Source organism: Labeo rohita, chromosome 22 (assembly GCF_022985175.1).
Source record: "Labeo rohita strain BAU-BD-2019 chromosome 22, IGBB_LRoh.1.0, whole genome shotgun sequence".
In the NCBI taxonomy this organism is placed as follows: Eukaryota; Metazoa; Chordata; class Actinopteri; order Cypriniformes; family Cyprinidae; genus Labeo; species Labeo rohita.
Window position 1 is genome coordinate 58,837,977 of NC_066890.1, and position 18,898 is coordinate 58,856,874.

At 32.6% G+C, this 18,898-nt stretch overlaps 1 protein-coding gene across 1 annotated transcript; it reads left to right on the forward strand.

Annotated features, from left to right (window-relative positions):
• The first annotated feature begins 1,155 nt into the window (after window positions 1–1,155).
• gipc3 (GIPC PDZ domain containing family, member 3) lies at window positions 1,156–16,092 on the forward strand. The gene is made up of 7 exons (XM_051094214.1): window positions 1,156–1,562; window positions 4,449–4,634; window positions 6,566–6,746; window positions 11,794–11,903; window positions 11,984–12,065; window positions 13,419–13,572; window positions 15,526–16,092. The coding sequence occupies exons 1-6, from the start codon at window positions 1,314–1,316 to the stop codon at window positions 13,568–13,570; spliced, it is 960 nt and encodes a 319-aa protein (XP_050950171.1). The 5' UTR covers window positions 1,156–1,313; the 3' UTR covers window positions 13,571–13,572; window positions 15,526–16,092.
• Window positions 16,093–18,898: the final 2,806 nt, after the last annotated feature.

Sequence of the window (18,898 nt, forward strand, 5' to 3'; positions counted from 1 at the left end):
TGTTAAGCATGGGGGTGGATCAATCATGCTTTGGGGTTGTATTGCAGCCAGTGGCACAGGGAACATTTCACGAGTAGAAGGAAAAATGGATTCAATAAAATTTCAGCAAATTTTGGAGGGTAACTTGATGCCATCTGTGAAAAAGCTGAAGTTAAAGAGAGGATGGCTTCTACAAATGGATAATGATCCTAAACACACCTCAAAATTTTGGATTACATCAAGAGGCGTAAACTGAAGGTTTTGCCATGGCCTTCACAATCTCCTGACCTCAACATAATTGAAAATCTATGGATAGACCTTAAAAGAGCAGTGCGTGACAGACAGCCCAGAAATCTCAAAGAACTGGAAGACTTTTGTAAGGAAGAATGGGCAAAGATACCTCAAACAAGAATTGAAAGACTCTTGGCTGGCTACAAAAAGCGTTTACAAGCTGTGGTACTTGCCAAAGGGGGCAGTACAAGATATGAACTCTGCAGGGTGCCTAAACTTTTGCAGACGCCATTTTTTTGTTTTCTGTTATTTTGAAAGTGTAAATGATGGAAATAAAATCTAACTTTTTTTGACATATTATAAGAATGTCTAATCTGTAATTTGATGCCTTTTGGAGATTTTTCCATCTTTCCTTGGCTTCTTTATGCACATTAATACAAATTTTTACCTGGGGTGCCCAAACTTTCGATCCCCACTGTATGTCTCTAAGTGTTATTATGGATTATAGAGTCATATTTTAGTTAAAAACATCTTAATGATGGACTTGTTTCTTGTAAACACAAAGCTTTTGTCTTCTCAAGATGTTAAGTGATGGACTGGATTGGTGTGGATTACTGTGATGTTTTTATCAGCTGTTTGGACTTTCATTCTGACAGCACCCATTCACATCCATTGGTGAGCAAGTCACATAATGCTCTTTCTCCAAATCTAATGAAGAAACAAACTCTTCCTAACCTCAGATGATCTGAGGGTGAGTAAATTTTCCACAAATGTTGATTTGTGTCTGAACTGTTCCTTTAGATGGGCTAAATATTTGGCCAAACGTTGCGTCTCCAAAGTGAGGACCGTCCCCTCCGCCAGCTCTACAGACAGATGGTCTCCAGCTCCTCACTTCAGGTGTTCGTCCCGCTCTCCAGTGTCACCCATAAGATCTGTAGCTCAGGCGGTTTAGGGTTTCCACTAAGCAGGGCCTGAAATCGCTCACCTGTGCAGCGTTGCCTGGCTACGCTCATCTTTAATTGAACACGGCAGACCCGACGGCAGACGCCGCACACTTCTCCACGCAGGAGTCCGACGAGACGACGACGTGCGAGCCAGAGCCCATGCAGAACGGAGAGGCCATGAGTCCGGACGCGCAGGACTCCAGAGGAGCGCCGGGGGACGAGGAGAGCCAGGGAGCCGTCCCGTCTGCGCCACCGCTGCCCCAGGAGCCTCCAGCGTGTCCCAGACCCAAACTGGTGTTTCACACGCAGCTGGCGCACGGGAGCCCCACGGGACGCATCCACGGCTTCACCAACGTCAGGGAGCTCTACGCCAAGATCGCCGAGGTCTTCAACATCTCCGCTTCCGAGGTACAGCACAATGTCTTTTTCGGGTCAAACGGTGCTGGTCTGAGAAGTGGCGGTGGGTCGTTCTGTGTTTCTAGGAAATATACTGGAGTTTGCTCTAAAGATAGTAATTATTATTCAGTTGTTGATAGTTGCTAGATAATATATCACCGTTACAGTAGTTATCATGATCGTTACGCCTGATAAAATTGATAATATTGCATTTAATTGTTTTTCGGTTGGAGAATGATGCAAAAATGATGCAAAAATAATTATCTATACATCGTAGTGGCTAGTAAATGGGTTGAAAATAATGGAAAGAAATATGAATAAATACAAATAATAAGTATTTTCATATATGCCAGTGGTTGGTACAATAAATAAATAAATGAATAAATATTTTTTGGTCATATCTGCCAGTCACTAGTAAATGAAAAATAAATGAAACAAATAAAGAAATAATTGTTACATGTTATCATATATGCCAATGGCTAGTAAATGGGGGAAAAAACAATGGGGGAAAAACAAATTAATAAAAACAAATATTTTAAATATATGCCAGTGGCAAATAAATAAATAAATGTAATTATTTATGTCCAAGGCTAGTAAAATAAAATAAAATAAAATAACCCCGCACAGTTGTCACGCACTGGTAAACGGAAAATAATAAAATAAATAAAGAAATGTTAAATGTCTTTATATATGCCAATAGCTAGTAAATTTATTTTAAAATAAAATAAAATAAATATTTTTCATTTATGGCAGTGGCCGGCAAACAAACAAACAAATAAATGAATACATTTATTTATGCCTGTGGCTAATGAAATAAAATAAAATAAAACAAATTAATAAATTAAAATTATAAATATTTTTATATACGCCAGTGTCAAACAAACAAAAAATACATATATATTTTTTTATTAATTACTGCAATGGACAATATGACACTGAGTTAAATGTTAGGAAAGTGTTGGATAGATATGGGTGGATGGATAAAAAAAAAAAAAAAAAAAAAAAAAAAAAAAAAAAAAAAAAAATAAAATAAAATAAAATGAAAAATTTCCCCCATATCTGTCCGCCACTAGTAAACGATAAATAAATTAAACAAATAAATAACTGAATGTTAAATGTCTTTATATATGCCAATGGCTAGTAAATGTATTTTAGTTTAAAATAAAATAAATATTTTTTCATATATGTCAGTGGCAAACAAACAAACAAATTAATTAATTAATTAATTCATGCCCATGGCTAATAAAATAAATTAAAACAACACAAATGAATAAATAAAAATGCTAAATATTTTCATATATACGCCAGTGGCAAACAAACAAATAAAGAAATTAATTATTAATTTATGTTGTGGCTAAAAAATAAAATAAAATAAAATAATTAAATAAGAAAATGAATCATGCCAGTAGCTAATAAAATAAAATAAAAATAAAATAAAAATGGTAATTTATGCCTGTGGCTAGTAAAATTGAAATAAAGTAAAGTAAAGTAAAGTAAGGTAAAGTAAAGTAAAATAAAATAAAATAAAATAAAAAAATGTATTTATGCCCATGGCTAGTAAAATAAAAATAAAATTAAAATTTAAAAAATTAAAATAAATGAAATAAATAAATTAAAAAATGTTAAACATCTTCATATATGCCAATGGTTTGTAAATGGGGGTAAATAAAAAATAAATAAATAAATGTTCTTTGTACATGCCAGTGGCTATTAAATGTTAAATACATTAACTAATTAACTACATAACTAATTAATGATGAAAAAAAACATAATAATAAACATGTTTAAAATGTTCTTAAATGTGCCAATGTCTAGTAAATTTGAACAAATACAAACAAACAAATAAATAATAAATACATTTTCTCCTACATAACAAACGTTTTTTTTTTAGGAAAATGCCTCGAACAATTAATTTTTTAAACAAAATATATTATTTAACATTAACATTAACATTACACTGCTTAAAACCATTTAATGCAAAATTATTGTTTTTTAAGTAAAAATACTAAAATATTTTCACATATGCCTTTATACCTCAACACAAATATGTTAATTTGTATGCAAACACAATAATATAATTGAATACGTATCGATTTTAATATGCGCATATTATCTTTTTTAATGTATTAGCCTAGTTTTATTAAGCCTATTTATAAAAGCTTTTAAATAAAAGTGTTTTAAACTATAATGAAACTATTTAATAAAAACGTTTTTAGTCACGTGCTACACTGCCTATCTCCAGATCAACTTACATAACGATCCGTTTTATCCGTAGGCTAATCTTTTCTTCAAACTCACTGTACTGTGGAGAAAATGTCCTTCAAGACTCTGTTATCAAGACAATTCATCCTTCTCTCCGAGGTCAAGGCCAGAAAAAAATGCAGTCATAATCTTAAACCAAACAAACACGTCTCCGTCTGAGTCGAAAGTTTACAGTGAAGAAAGACATAAACGGTCACGTGAGCTTTTATGCCTTCAAACCGCCATAAACTAGCACGTGTAGGCTACGTTTGATTTTACAGCTGTGAAAAGCTGAAAATATTTCATATCGGGCGTTTTTGACATATTAAGTCTAGTACAAAATTCAAAATACTTGAATGGAAATTGACAAGGAGACTCCCGCCTAAATTCTAGCATCCGTTAGCGTAGTTAAACACAGTAGTACGAGTACAAAACATGTTTTAATAAACGTTTATCGATGCTAGCCAACTATTTAGACTCTTTAACACACACAATATAAGTTATATCCTAGCCAAGTACTAGTTTACCGCCACAACGCCATCTAGTGTGCGTCGTGCGCGTGACCGGCCGCGCTCACGATGGAAAACGGCGGTGAAGGTTTGCGGTGTCCGTTTTCTCTGTATTCTGACGCATGTTTGTCTATTTTTTCCTTTCAAGATCCTTTTCTGCACGCTGAACTCACACAAAGTGGACATGCAGAAGCTGTTGGGTGGTCAGATCGGTCTGGAGGACTTCATCTTCGCCCATGTGAGGGGAGAAACCAAAGAAGTGGAGGTCGTTAAAACCGAGGACGCGCTCGGCCTCACCATCACCGATAACGGCGCCGGATACGCCTTTATTAAAGTGCGTGCTGCTAGGTCAACGAGCTGACCTCATTTTCCTGGAAGAGAAGTCTGGAGTGTTGAGAATCGTAACATTTGAGCCCCTAAAACGAAAATACAGCGAAGATATACAACAGAATGACAACAAAAGCAAAATGAATGAATGAATGAACATACAAATAAAAAGTATACATTGTTTTCCTATTATATGAAGTATAAGTAAATGGAAAATAAATATAAATATAATAGTTAACAAAGTTAGTGTTAGTTATCAAGTTAACTGGCGCATTTCCCAGAAAAACAGATTGGAATATTGTGAGAAAAAAAACAAAACAAAAAAACAAACCAAAACAAAAAAACAAAACAAAACAAACACAACCCAAAATACAATCCTGGAACAAAAAAGAATACAAAAAAAAAAAAAAAAATGCTTGAGAATATTGAGAATCTTAACTATAAAATACAGTCTTTGAAATAAATAAATAAATAAAATAAAAAAATGATAAATAAAATGTTAAATGGTTTAGTGGCTGGGAATTAAAAATTGTTATTAATAAATTAATTAAAAACAATAAGTTAGTAAATGAAAAATAAATTAAAAAGATAAATAAAGAAATTAAAAAAGGAAAAACAAATGGAATGAATAAATAAACAACTTGAAAATAATAATAAATTAAAAACAATAATGAAGTCACAATGAGACAAGATAAAAGTCTAAATTAAACTGACATTATTTTATAACAAATGAACAAAAAGGCAGCATATAAATATAAAAAAAATTAAATAAGTAAAAATAAATAAATATAACTAAGAGATATTAAATGGAAAATAAATTACATTAAAAAAAAAAGTTAAATGCTTTTGTATTTACACCAGTGGCTGGTGAATAAAAAATAAATGCAATCAATGATTTAAAAAATAATAAATAAAATGCTCTCCTATATGCCAGTGGTTAGTAAATGAAAAATAAATTTTAAAAATAAATACAATAAGAAAGATAAATAAAAATGGTAAATGACTGGTATATTCAGTGAATGAAAAACGTTTAATGAAACAAGTTTGAAATATTGAAAATCTTAAAATGTGAGACTCAAACAAGGAAAATACAATCCTAGAACAAAAAGAAATGAAATTAATAAATAAATAACTTGAAGATAATAATAAAGGGACACAAATAAATAATAAATAAAAGAAACAACAACATAAAGGTCAAAGTTAAATTGACTTTATAAATTAATAAATTAATAAATGCATAATAAAAATGTAAATAAATAAGATAAGATAACGCTAAAATGGAACAAGAGTTACATAAATAAGATTTTAAAAAATATGAATAAATAAATAAAAATATTAAATGCTTTCGCATATACATCAGTGGCTGGCATATAAAAAATAAGTTGAATTAATTTTTTAAAAAATAACAAAAATACTCCCCTGTATGCAAGTGGTTAGTAAATTAAAAAGAGATTAAATTATTTAATTAATTAATTAAATTATTATTTTTTTTAATATTCAGTGGCTAGTACATGAAAAAAAGTTTGATGAAATGAATTGAAAAACTGAAAATCTTAAAATTCAAGATCTAAAAAAGGAAAATACATTCCTGGAACAAAAACAAATGGAATGAATAAATAAATAACTTGCAAATAATAAATAAATCAACAAAATAAATAATAAAAAAAACAAAAATAAATAAATGAAAATAAATAAAATTAAATTCACAAAAAAACAAAGTAAACAGTAAAAATAATAATAATAATAAAAAAATAGTGAAATAGAATAGTTATGAACATTTATGCAAAAGTTAAAAAAAAAAAAAACTCGACACAAGAATCAATAAAATAGTTTCATGCATTGTTTTTATTATCCTTGTACATGATTATATAAATAAAATGTATTATTATATAATATATTCACGTATTATATTATATTATATTATGTGTTGTGTTGTAGAGGATAAAGGAAGGCAGCACCATCGACCGAATCAAAACGGTGTGTGTCGGCGATCACATCGAGGCCATTAATGACCAGAGCATTGTGGGATGTCGGCATTATGAAGTGGCAAAGATGCTAAAGGAGCAGCCGAGAGGAACACCGTTCACCCTGCGCCTAGTCGAGCCCAAGAAAGCCTTCGGTGAGAATTCATACTAATATCTCACAATATCTCAACAAACCCATCTGACATATGTCTGCTTCTCACTTCATCAAAACATTGTGATGTCAAACATCTCGACCGTAACAGCTGGTTGTGTTTACAAAGTATAAACAGTTTCAGCATTTCAGTGTTATAAACTCACTTTGGAAATTATATTTAGGACAACAGCGCCTTCACGTGTTCACAATATGAAATAGCAATAGTATATAAAGGTATACTGATAATAATGTAGTGTATTATTAATTATTTTGTTATCTATAAGCATTTTTATTTACAAAATATTTATTTAAATACACACATATTGAGTAGAGAAACTAAAAATATAAGCAATAAATAACTACAAATGTATTTATGGCCATAATTTAAAGAATAGAGCGCCATCGTGTGGTCAAAAAGTGGAAAACAGACTTCTGTTTAATAAAAGTGAAAATAAATATTTAGATGTGTGTCTAGAAATATAAAAATGCTGTGTATTTTGAAAATGTAGAATATTTACATATTTATATGAGTAGTGCATTATTTAAATAATAAATGCATGGTTTGGTAATATTTATCCATTTAAATAAACTATAAATGTGATTTATATTAAATATTAACATTAATGTACTATAAATTATACAAGTAAAATAGACACAGTTGTGGTTCAGAAACGTTTCAGTCGCTCGTGAACACAATAAACACGCGCCTGTCATTAATCAGATTTATATCGTTGCATTACAGCGACCTCAGACAACCCGCCCCATGCAGGAAATAACAGTGAACTCATAAAAGGTTTAAAGAGGCGATTTCCTCAAATTGTATTTAACAATCAATTCAGTTTTAAAGACCGACATGAACGGAAAGCCGCCTTTTTTTTCATTTGTCAAAGAAATGTTCCAGGGTTCAAGGGCGTAGGATTTAGTATAGGACATGTCTCTAACAATAATTTTGATCAAACAATTAAATATATGTGTATTGATCTGTCAGCAACTGAACTGCAGTGCTTTAACTATATCAAATATAGTGAATTAAGCTACAAACTCCATCATAATGCACAATGTTTTCATCTAAACATGTATTTTGAGCTGTAGCTCGTCATATTAATGCAGTGTTTTCACTAGTTAGCTGTAAACCGATTACCTCACCTCAATATGTTCGTAGATTTGTGTTGGACGTTATCTTCGGAATGGAAACATTGATATTCTGTTTGTACATATCATATTTTTTCGCTTATTTAAGTTAATGTCATAAAACTAGCGCGCTAAGCCAGTAGTAGTACTGACAGTGTCGTGTAAACATGACTGAAGACGCGAAAAGAGGAGGAACGGACAAACTGAATCAATTGAGTGAGTCACTTATGATAGAACTGCTCCGTTTGATTCAAACTTGTGACTTCAATCATGCAGTTTAAGCGATGCACTAGCAATAACCAGATCAAAAGAGCCATTCATTTTCATATTTCAACAAAGCTTAATGATTTTAAAAAGCACGTAGTGATGGGTGAAACTGACGTTTCGAAACTCCGAATCATTGCGTCACAAAACGATTCACTGTTTGGAAGCGCTCCAATCGGATCGCGTATCGCGAATCATTTGATTCCGATCGGGACTTTCGAGCACGGATCGCGAATCGTTTGATTTAGATCGCAACGTAGCGGGTTCGCGAATCAGTTGGCGAATTGAATGATTGGGGATCGGCGCTCCAAAATCACGATCTTGGTTCGCGAATCATTCAGACTTCGGAGCGCGAATCGCGAATCATTAAATTCCCGTAATGATTCACGAACCCGCTCCGAAGTCTAAAATAATGATTCGCGATACACTTTCAGATGGGATTTCAGAGTGGGTTTGCGAATCTTTTGATTCAGATCAGGACTTTAGCGTGAATCATTTGATTCAGATCGGGACTTCAGAGCGCTTATCGCAAATAATCTGAAATCATCTGATTTCTCTCCTTTTCATTGTTAAACAGTACAAAACATAAAAAATTAATACAGTACATCTATAAAGACAAAACAAAGGAAAAAGAAATAAAGTCTATGCAAATACAGATCCTTTAAAAAAATAACCATGGTTTTATTATAGTCAAGTGTAGTAACCATGTTTTGTAATATATAACCACTACAAATACTATAGCTAAACTATGGTTAGTGTAGCAGAATCATGGTTCATTTGTGGTTACCATTTAGTTTAGTATAGTAACCTTTTTTTTAGGGATGTGTTGCCAGGTTAACACAAATTGCACCTAAATTGTCCCTAGCAATAATTCTGATCAAACAATTCGACAAGAAATCACTTGATTTAGTTCGGAACTTGCAGGGAGTTTGTGAATCATTTTGGGAACTAAAATGATGGTTTGTGAATCATTAAATAAATCGCGCATTGCAAATAATTTGATTTTGAACCGAACTTTGCGTAACACAAAATAATTTGATTCAGTTCGGGACTTTCGAGCGTGGATAGCGAATCCTTTGATTTTGTTCGGAACTTCAGAGCGTGTTCGAGAATCATTTTGCAAATTGAATGATTCACGATCCGCTCTCCGAAGTCCTGATCTGAAATGATAGTTCACGAATCACTTTTCAGATGGATTTTCGAAGTGCAGAATCATTTTATTTAGATCAGAACTGATTCAGATCGGATCTTCGGAGTGGATTTGTAAATCATTTCGGGAATTTAACGATTAATGGTTTGTGAATTACTTTTCAGATGGGATTTTAGATCCCGGATTGCGAATCACATGATTTAGATTGAAACCTCGGTGCAACTTCGTGAGTAGCTATAAAAACAAAACAAAGAAAAACAAACGTTTAAACAAATACAATTCTTTTAAGAAAATTATTATAATTTTTATTATAGTTTTTTATTATTATTAATTTTATAGTTTTACTACAAATACCATGGTTAAACTAGGATTAGTGTAACAAAACCATGGTTCATTTCTGGACACCATGACTTTTACTTCATTTCATTTTATGTTATTTCATTTTGTTGTTCCTAAATTGTCCCTAGCAATAATCTTGATCAAACGACTGTTGTCTGCTGTTAGTCCCCACCAATGCCAAAATCAAACCTACACCTTTGGAAGCCATTCGAACAGCCAAACGCTTTAAGACGCGCTGCTTGAGAAGACAGTACAGTGCGTCTGATCCGCGTTTATATGAACTACTGGCCTTCATAAACGAGCTAGTAATTGCCCCGCGCACAGGTCTGAGTAATTACAGACTCAGAGCCGTAAATACTAATAATTAGCCGAGGCGCGTTGCTCCCACAGAGAAGCAAACACTCATGTAAATCTCGACACGCTCGGCAGACTGAGCAAACGGCGAACGAGCTCTAATGTGCACGCGCAGCAGCCCCTGCTTTGGTGACAGCCAATTACTGCCGTTAATAATTGAAAGGCCTTTGATTATCATTATAGCATTAGCTAATTGGATGTTTTAGAGTGATGGATTAGCCTTTGTGAGAGAAGCGCGGGTAATTACGCTCCCGAGCGCGCGCTCAATTCCCTCACTGTGTTTGTACATACAAGATCAAAGGAAACATGGCTGCTAATGCAGAGCCTAGCGAGAGGGAACTCGCTAACTAAATAAAAGTGGCGATTCCTGCTTAATCTTCAGTAGCATGTGTAGTTTGTTCAGCTTTTCTACTTTAATGTTGTATATTTAAAGAGATATCACCTCCACCTCCACGCTTGACTGTAGTTGAACTATATTGTAAATTAGAAGCATCTTGACAAATTATGGGAAAACTGTGCACTATATACAGTGTGTATTATTATATTATTATATTTTAGTTTTGTTATTAACACAATTAAAAACATGCTAATGCTGTTAATCATGATATCATCTTGTTAAAAACATGCTAGCAACATGCTAATGTTGCTAATCATGTTAGCATGTTGCTAGCATTATGCTACAACTTGCTAGAATCAACCACTTATGTGCCAAGACATACTAATAGCATAACATCACGTTAATTACACATTAGCGTTATGATAAACATATTAACATTTTTAAAGACATGCTAATGACATGGTAATAGTGTTAACCATGTTAGCATTGTGTTAAAAGCATGCTAGTATCATGCTAACACCATGATAATAGTGCTATTTTCATGTTAACAACATGTTGCTAACATCATGCTAGTCATGTTAACATCTTTTTAAAAACATGGTTGCATCATGCTAGCAACATGGTAATCATGCTAACTTCATGTAACATCATGCTAATCACGTTAACATGTTGCTAACATCATGCTATTCATGTTAACATCTTGTTAAAACATGCTAGCATCATACTAGCAACATGCTAACTTCGTGTAACATGCTAATCATGTTACCATATTGCTAACTTCATGCTAACACTATAATAATCATGCTATCTTCATGTTAACATGTTAGTCATGTTAGCATGTTGTTAACATCATGCTAATCACATCTGCACATTGCTAGCATTACGCTAATCATGTTAGCACCTTGCTTAAAACATGCTAGCATCATGCTAATGTCATATTAGTAACATATTGTGTGAACGTTAGTATAGTGCTTTTTTCTTCAGAAAATGTACATATCTAATAATGATCATATCATATAATTACTACTATCTATTATTTGTTAATTTTTATATAAAAATATAATAAAATATATTTAAAATTAATATAAAATATAAATAATATATAAGAATATGAATATAAAAATGTACAAAATACAGAAAAAAGAAAAAGTATTTGTTTTAGTTCAGTTTTTGAACTAACTATTTCAGCACATTAAGTTAAACTAAACAAAAATGATGAATAAAATTATATATTAATAAAATACCATGCTTACATTTACAGTAATCCCACAGCGGATATGAGCTGCACAATTTCTCAAAAATGTCATAACCATAAACAGGAAACTGTCTGGAATTTCTTTCATCAATTGCTTCTAATGATTCAATCTGTTTTCCTGCTTTGTCACTGCACCCAAAACATGAGGCAGATGGCGATCGCTATAGAAACCGGAGCGATCAGAAGGTTAAGTGTGTCTGTGTTTGTGTGTCGATCAGACATGATAGGCCAGAGGACGCGAGCGCCCAAGTCCAGCGAGGGCAAAATGGTTAGCGGGAAGGAGACGCTGCGGCTGCGTTCCAAAGGATCGGCCACGCTGGAGGAAATCGTGAGTCAGGGTGCAAATCCCAGGCCTTTCAACTTTAACATTACTCTTCATCTTATCTCCAACCGTTTGTCTTCCAACAGCCCAACGAGTTTGAAGACAAGGTCATTAAGAAGGTTGACGACCTGCTGGAGAGTTACATGGGGATTCGAGACCTTGAGCTCGGTGAGAATCTTCTAGGAATTGGACGTTACCGTAAAAGGCCTGCGAGACTGGAGGAGAACGTCTCTGCAATTCCCATGAATTCAGTGCCTTACATCATGAGCATTAGCGAAGGCATTTTTTAGGCCCCTGGGATCGACACGTTCCAAGAAACAAATTAAAGCAACAGTGTATCCAAAAATGAAAATTCCATGTAGATGAGTTTGTTTGTAACATTGTAACATCATCACTTGCTCACAAATGGATGTGAATGGGTGCCGTCAGAATGACATCACAATAATCCACATGTAATCCACCCAACACAATTACAAAAATGTAATCCAATAAGTAATCCGATTAATCTTGTGAATCCAAAAACTGCATTTGTAAGAAACGAAACAATCAAGACGTTTTTAACCATCATGCTAGCAACATGCTAATCATGTTAGCATGTTGCTAGCTTCTTGTTAAAAACATGCTAGTATCATGCTAGCAATGTGCTAATCGTCTCAACTTCATGTGACATCATGTTAGCATCTTGTTAAAAACATGCTACCATCATGCTAATCATATTAACTTCATATAACAACATGCTAGTCATATTAGCATTATGCTATCCACGTTAGCACCTTGTTAAACACATGTTGCTAACATCATGCTGGTCATGTTAACATCTTGTTAAAAACATGCTAGCAACATGTTATTAATCATGCTGATTTGATGTTAACAACATGCTAATTGTGTTGACACATTGCTATCATGGTAATATCATATTACTAACATTGTGTGAATATGTTGGTAGTATAATGCTAACAAAATTAGCATGTTCTTAACATGATGCTAACAGGATTAGGGTTAGTATTAGTGCCTAGTGCTGAGTTTTGGCACAGCTCACATTTTCTTCAGAAAATGTACGTATCTAGTTATTAACATTAGCCTGTTATATTACAGTATTAATCATGTTAGCATGTTGCTAGTATCATGCTAGTCTTGTTAACATCTTGTTACAAACATATTAGCATCATGCTATCAACAGACTAATCACATTAGCATGTTGCTAGCATCATGCTAAATACGTTAGCATCTTGTTAAAAACATGCTAACGTCATGCTAAATGAAACCATCAAGACGTTTTGAACTAAAATACACATCTATAATTTATAATAACGCTTCCTCAAATTCAAATGGTGGATTTGTTTTAGCTTTTGTCTTCTCAAGATGTTAACTGATGGACTGGAGTGGTGTGGATTACTTGTGGGTTATTGTGATGCTTTTATCAGCTGTTTGGACTCTTATTCTGACAGCACCCATTCACATCCACTGGTAAGCAAGTGATGGAAAGATAAATTTCTGATTTTGTTTCTGAATGTCCTACAGCGACTACCATCGTGGAAGCTGGGAAGAACAAGAAGAACCCGGATGATTTCGCAGAGGCGCTCGACTCCGTTCTGGGCGATTTTGGCTTCCCGGACGTCTTTCTGTTTGACGTTTGGGGCGCTATGGGAGACGTGAAGAACGGGCGCATTTAGAGGTAAAGTGTGGATTATAATATTTTGCAAATTTGTTTTTGATACATATATTTTTGATTATATATATCCCAACTGTTACATAATATTAAATATTAAAAAAATTACAATAATTAGTATAAGTAATATGAACAATTATAATATATTAATATTATTAAATAGTATTTTTTGATATTATTTTCAAATATTTAAAATCTTAAAAAATATTCTAATATATTGTATTATTTTTCAGAATTTTCATTAACATATTTTGTTAACATGATTAGCATGATGTTAACAACATGCTAACATGATTATCATGTTATTAACATAAAGATAGCACTATTACCACAGTATTAGCATGATGCTAGCATGTTAACAAGATGCTAACATGATTAGCATGATGCTAGCAAAATTCTCACATGATAAGCATGTTGTTACATGAAGTTAGCATGATTAGCATGTTGCTATCATGGCGCTAACATGTTTTTTTTAACAAATTCATGAAAGATTCCAAAAAATCCTGGAAATGTTTCAAAAATTTCTGGAATGTTTCCGAAATTTATTGGAAATTTTCCACCTTTTTTGCAACCCTAGTACGAATTATACCTCTATGCTAGTTTTGCAGATATATATATAGTTCAATAATATTAAATATTATCATAGTAATTAATAATAGTATGAATAATTATAGTATATTAATAAATATGATTAAATAGTATTTTTTACATTAATTTCAAATAGAAAAAATTCTAAATAATGTAATATATTGTATTTTTTGTTAACATTTTTTGTTAACATGATTAGCATGACGTTAGCAACATGCTAACATGACTAGCATGTTGTTAACATGAAGATAGCACTATTATCATGGTGTTAGCATGATGCTCCTATTTTTTTAACAAGATGCTAACATGATTAGCATGATACTAGCAACATGCTCACATAATTAGCATGCCGTTACATAAAGTTAACAGGATTAGCATGTTGCTAGCATGGTGCTAACATGTTTTTAAGAAATTCACGAAAGATTCCAAAAAAATCCTGGAACATTTCCGAAATTTCTTAGAAATTTTCCACCTTTTTGCAACCTTAGTACGAATTACACGTTTATGCTAGTTTTATATAGCAAACAGTTGAATAATATTTAAAAAATGTTTTATCATATATTAATAAATATTATTAAATATTTTTATATTAATTTCAAATATTAAAAATTAATAGATTTTGAAAATAATGTGCTATATTGCATAATTTTCCAGATTTTTTTGTTAACATGATTAGCATGTTCTTAATATGAAAATAGTGCTATTAGTGGTTTTAGCATGATGCTAGCATGTTTTTAACAAGATGCTAACATGATGCTAACAAAATGCTCACATGAATTGCATATTGTCACATGAAGTTAGCATGATTAGCATGTTGCTAGCATGGTGCTAACATGTTTCTAACAAATTTTCAAAAAAAATCCTGGAATGCTTCCGTAATGTATTGGAATTTATTAAATAGTATTTTTATATTATTTTCAAATATTAAAATTCACAGAGATTTAAAAAGAAATAATGTAATATATTGTATTGTTCAGATTTTTTCGATTAATGATTTATTTACATTTTCTCAAAATATATGGCAGTTTTCATATATTGTTGAAAAAGTAAAAGTATATTTAGATATTGATGTTTGTTTTGTTACATAGAAAGTCTATTTAAAAATCTATATAAGAAAATGGTAATTGAAATAAGGTTGAAATAAAAAAGAATATAGATAGAATATAGATTTTTAAGAGTCAATCATCTGCTTTATTTGTATAGAATGAATAAAGCAGGTCATCTCAGGCATCTATTATTTACGGGTAGCTCACAAACACACTTACAGAAACCCATTAGCGGGTCTTTCTTCCTGATGCTGGACAAACACCATTAGAAGCTGAGCTTCGGATGTTAGACGCTGACGCTATCTTTCTCTTTTGTGTTTTTCAGAGTCATCTGAGAGACTTTCAGCTTGATTTGTGACGTCTGTCATCTGTTTTCATACACACAATCCTCACAATGCCCACCTTGATCCTGAGGAACGGAGAACGTTGTGGTATTAGCGGCTAATTGGTGTGCTAACGCAAACATTTAAGGGTGTAGAGCAATACGAAGTAGGTCAAACTGTATTTCCCACCAATGTGTATAGCTAACTAGGGTGTGTTTTACATGATAAATTTGACTTTTGAAGTATTACGATTTAACATATGTTAGCTTATCCTAGCCTCTGTTTGTTTTGCCGTCTGTTGTTTCGAATATAAATACATTGTGTTACAGGTGAAATGAATGGTCTTTTATGATTAATGACAGATCTTGTGACACGCTTATCTTGTGTATATATGAATAATCAAATATTGAATGAATTCTATGCACACATTCAATGTGTATTTAACTTTAAAATCTACTAAAAGTGTTTGCGTATTGTATATCCTGTTTTACAATGGACATGCTCCTTTTAGATGACCTGATGTGACAAATTTGAAATTGTGTAAAGATTAAAAACATACCACAAATTTACTTTTTGTACATTCACTATTGATACGCATCCAAGAAAGCCACCAAAATGTCTCACAAATTTCCTTTAGTCAATGTGAAATCAATTATTGACATTATTGACTTTGTTAAAACTCATTTTTGATCTTATAGAGTCCAGAAGTAAAAATCCCATTCATTTTCTCCATATAAGAATTCGTTTTTATCTTGTTAAACATTAAAGACAAAACTACTGTGAGCTACGCGGTTGTGATTTAAAGGTATATCAACGTATTTTCCCAAAACAATCATGTTTAACAGCAGAATTCCTGGTGAAAAACTACATTACCCATGAATCCGCAGTGAAATTTCCACCAATCAGAGAATTGCCACTTGCAAATGATGCTAAAAGAGCTCCGCCCACTCTGTGAATGATACAACCGCTCTATGCTCTCAAATGACTTATATTTGCAAATATACATATAAAGATAGAATATGTTGTTTCTATATCGACAATAAACGTAATTTCGATCGTTTTTCGCCATCATTTCTAATTCATTTACGTCATTTGTAGGACTTTCTATGAAATATACAGACTTTTTGTCTAATTTTCAAATACTTTATTGTTTTCTTTTGTAAAATTGTAATTTACCTCATAGCTTGTTGGTTTGATTGTGGCTTTTAACTCTTTAACGAAGACTTCGAAAAATCCCAATGGGCAAAATGAATGGAAGTGCTGAAAATGGGCAGGGCCTATTTGCAAAGGCTCCACCCCCAAATCACCCCACTAAACACACTTATAGTTTAACCCCTCTCCCTTCGAACAGCTGTCACTTTTCATCATCCAATTAATGGCAAGCCCCACCCACTTTTAGATGACCTTTGATGATGTGACATTTTTAAAATGTGTAAAGATTAAAAACAAACCACAAATGGACTTATTTACATTCATATTTCATACACATCAAAGAAATTAACCAAAATGGCTACCTCAGTCAACGTCAAATCAAAATTGATGCTATTTTTGTTATTGTTTTTGGTCTTATAGAGTCCAGAAGTAAAAATCCCATTATTTTTTTTTCATAGGAGAATTCATTTTTTTAATGCTAAACATTAACGTTAAATGTTAAAGATGGGCCTAGCGTGAGCTACGATGTTGTTAATTATATGCTTTAGTCAAAGCCTTTAGTCTACTTTATTTTCAACTTCCAACTTATTTTAACAGCAGAATTCCTGGTGAAAAACGACATTACCCATGATTCCGCAGTGAAATTTCCACCAATCAGAGAGTTACGACTAGCAAATGATGCTAAAAGAGCTCCGCCCACTCTCTGAATGATGCAACCACTCTATGCTCTCAAACTACTTCTCTACTAAATATTTGTATACATTCATATTTCACAATAAAATATAGAATATGTTGTTTCTATATCGATATTAAACGTCATTTCAATCAAACGTTTTTTCGCCATCGTTTCTAATTAATTGACGTCATTCGTAATGCATCATGGAATTGTAGTGCTTTCTGTGAAATATACAGATTTCAAAAAATCCCTATGAGCAAAATAAATGGAAGAAGTCTAGGAAGTGTAGAAAAATAGGCAGGGCCTATGTGCAAAGGCTCAACCCCTAAATGACCTCACTAAACACACTTATAGTTTATCCCTCCCCGTTCAACCAACTGTTACTATTTATTTTCTTGATCATTGTTTTTTGTCTTATAGAGACCAGAAGTAAAAATCCCATTCATTTTTTTCATAGGAGAATTAGTTTTTTTTTAATGCTAAACGTTAACGTTAAATGTCAAAGACGGGCCTAGCGTGAGCTACAATGTTGTTAATTGATGGAAGTTGAAAATAAAGTGGACTGACGGCTTTGACTAAAACATATACCAACTTATTTTAACAGCAGAATTCCTGGTGAAAAACTACCCATGATTCCGCAGTAAATTTTCACCAATCAGAGAATTACGACTAGCAAACAATGCTAAACAAGCTCCGCCCACTCTGTGTTCTCAAGTTACTTAAATATTTGTATACATACATATTTCTCAGTAAAATGTACAAAGTGTTGTTTCTATATAGACAATAAACGTAATTTTATTAAATCTTTTTGTATTTTGCCATTGTTTCTAATTAATTTACATAATTCATAATGCTTCATGAAGTTCTAGTACTTTTTATGAAATTTAGTCTTTTTGTCCAGTTTTCAAACTTTTTGTTTCAAATCAGGGTTTGTAAAATTTTAATTTACCTCGTAGCTTGTTGGTTTGATTGTAGCTTTTGACTCTGGAAAAGTGGGTGTGGTCTATGCACAAAGGCTCCACCCCTAAGTGACCTCACTAAACACACTTATAGTTTACCCCTCCCCCTTCAACCAACTGTTACTTTTCATCATCCAATCAATGGCCACCTGATAAAATCAAGCCCCACCCACATTTAGATGACCTGATGTGACATTTAAATATGTGTAAAGAATAAAAACATACCACAAATGGACCACAAAATTGATGTTATTTATTTTCTTGATCATTGTTTTTGGTCTTATAGAGTCCAGAGGTAAAAATCCTATTCATTTTTTCCATAAGGAAATTTTGTTTTTTAATGCTAAATGTTAACGTTAAACATCAAAGACAGGCCTAACGTGAGCTACAGTGTTGTCAATTGATGGTATATGCTTTAGTCAAAGCCATCAGTCCACTTTATTTTCAACTTCCAACTTATTTTAACAGCAGAATTCCTGTTGAAAAACTACATTACCCATGATTCCGCAGTGAAATTTCCACCAATCAGAGAATTGCGACTAGCAAACCATGCTAAATGAGTTCCGCCCACTCTGTGCTTTTTAAACT

Excerpts from the sequence above, each read along its gene's own strand:
- gipc3 (XM_051094214.1), top strand. The coding sequence starts at position 1,314 with ATGCAGAACGGAGAGGCCATGAGTCCGGACGCGCAGGACTCCAGAGGA. Across the intron at positions 4,635-6,565 it reads CCGGATACGCCTTTATTAAA|AGGATAAAGGAAGGCAGCAC; the intron begins GTGCGTGCTGCT and ends GTTGTGTTGTAG. Across the intron at positions 12,066-13,418 it reads GATTCGAGACCTTGAGCTCG|CGACTACCATCGTGGAAGCT; the intron begins GTGAGAATCTTC and ends AATGTCCTACAG.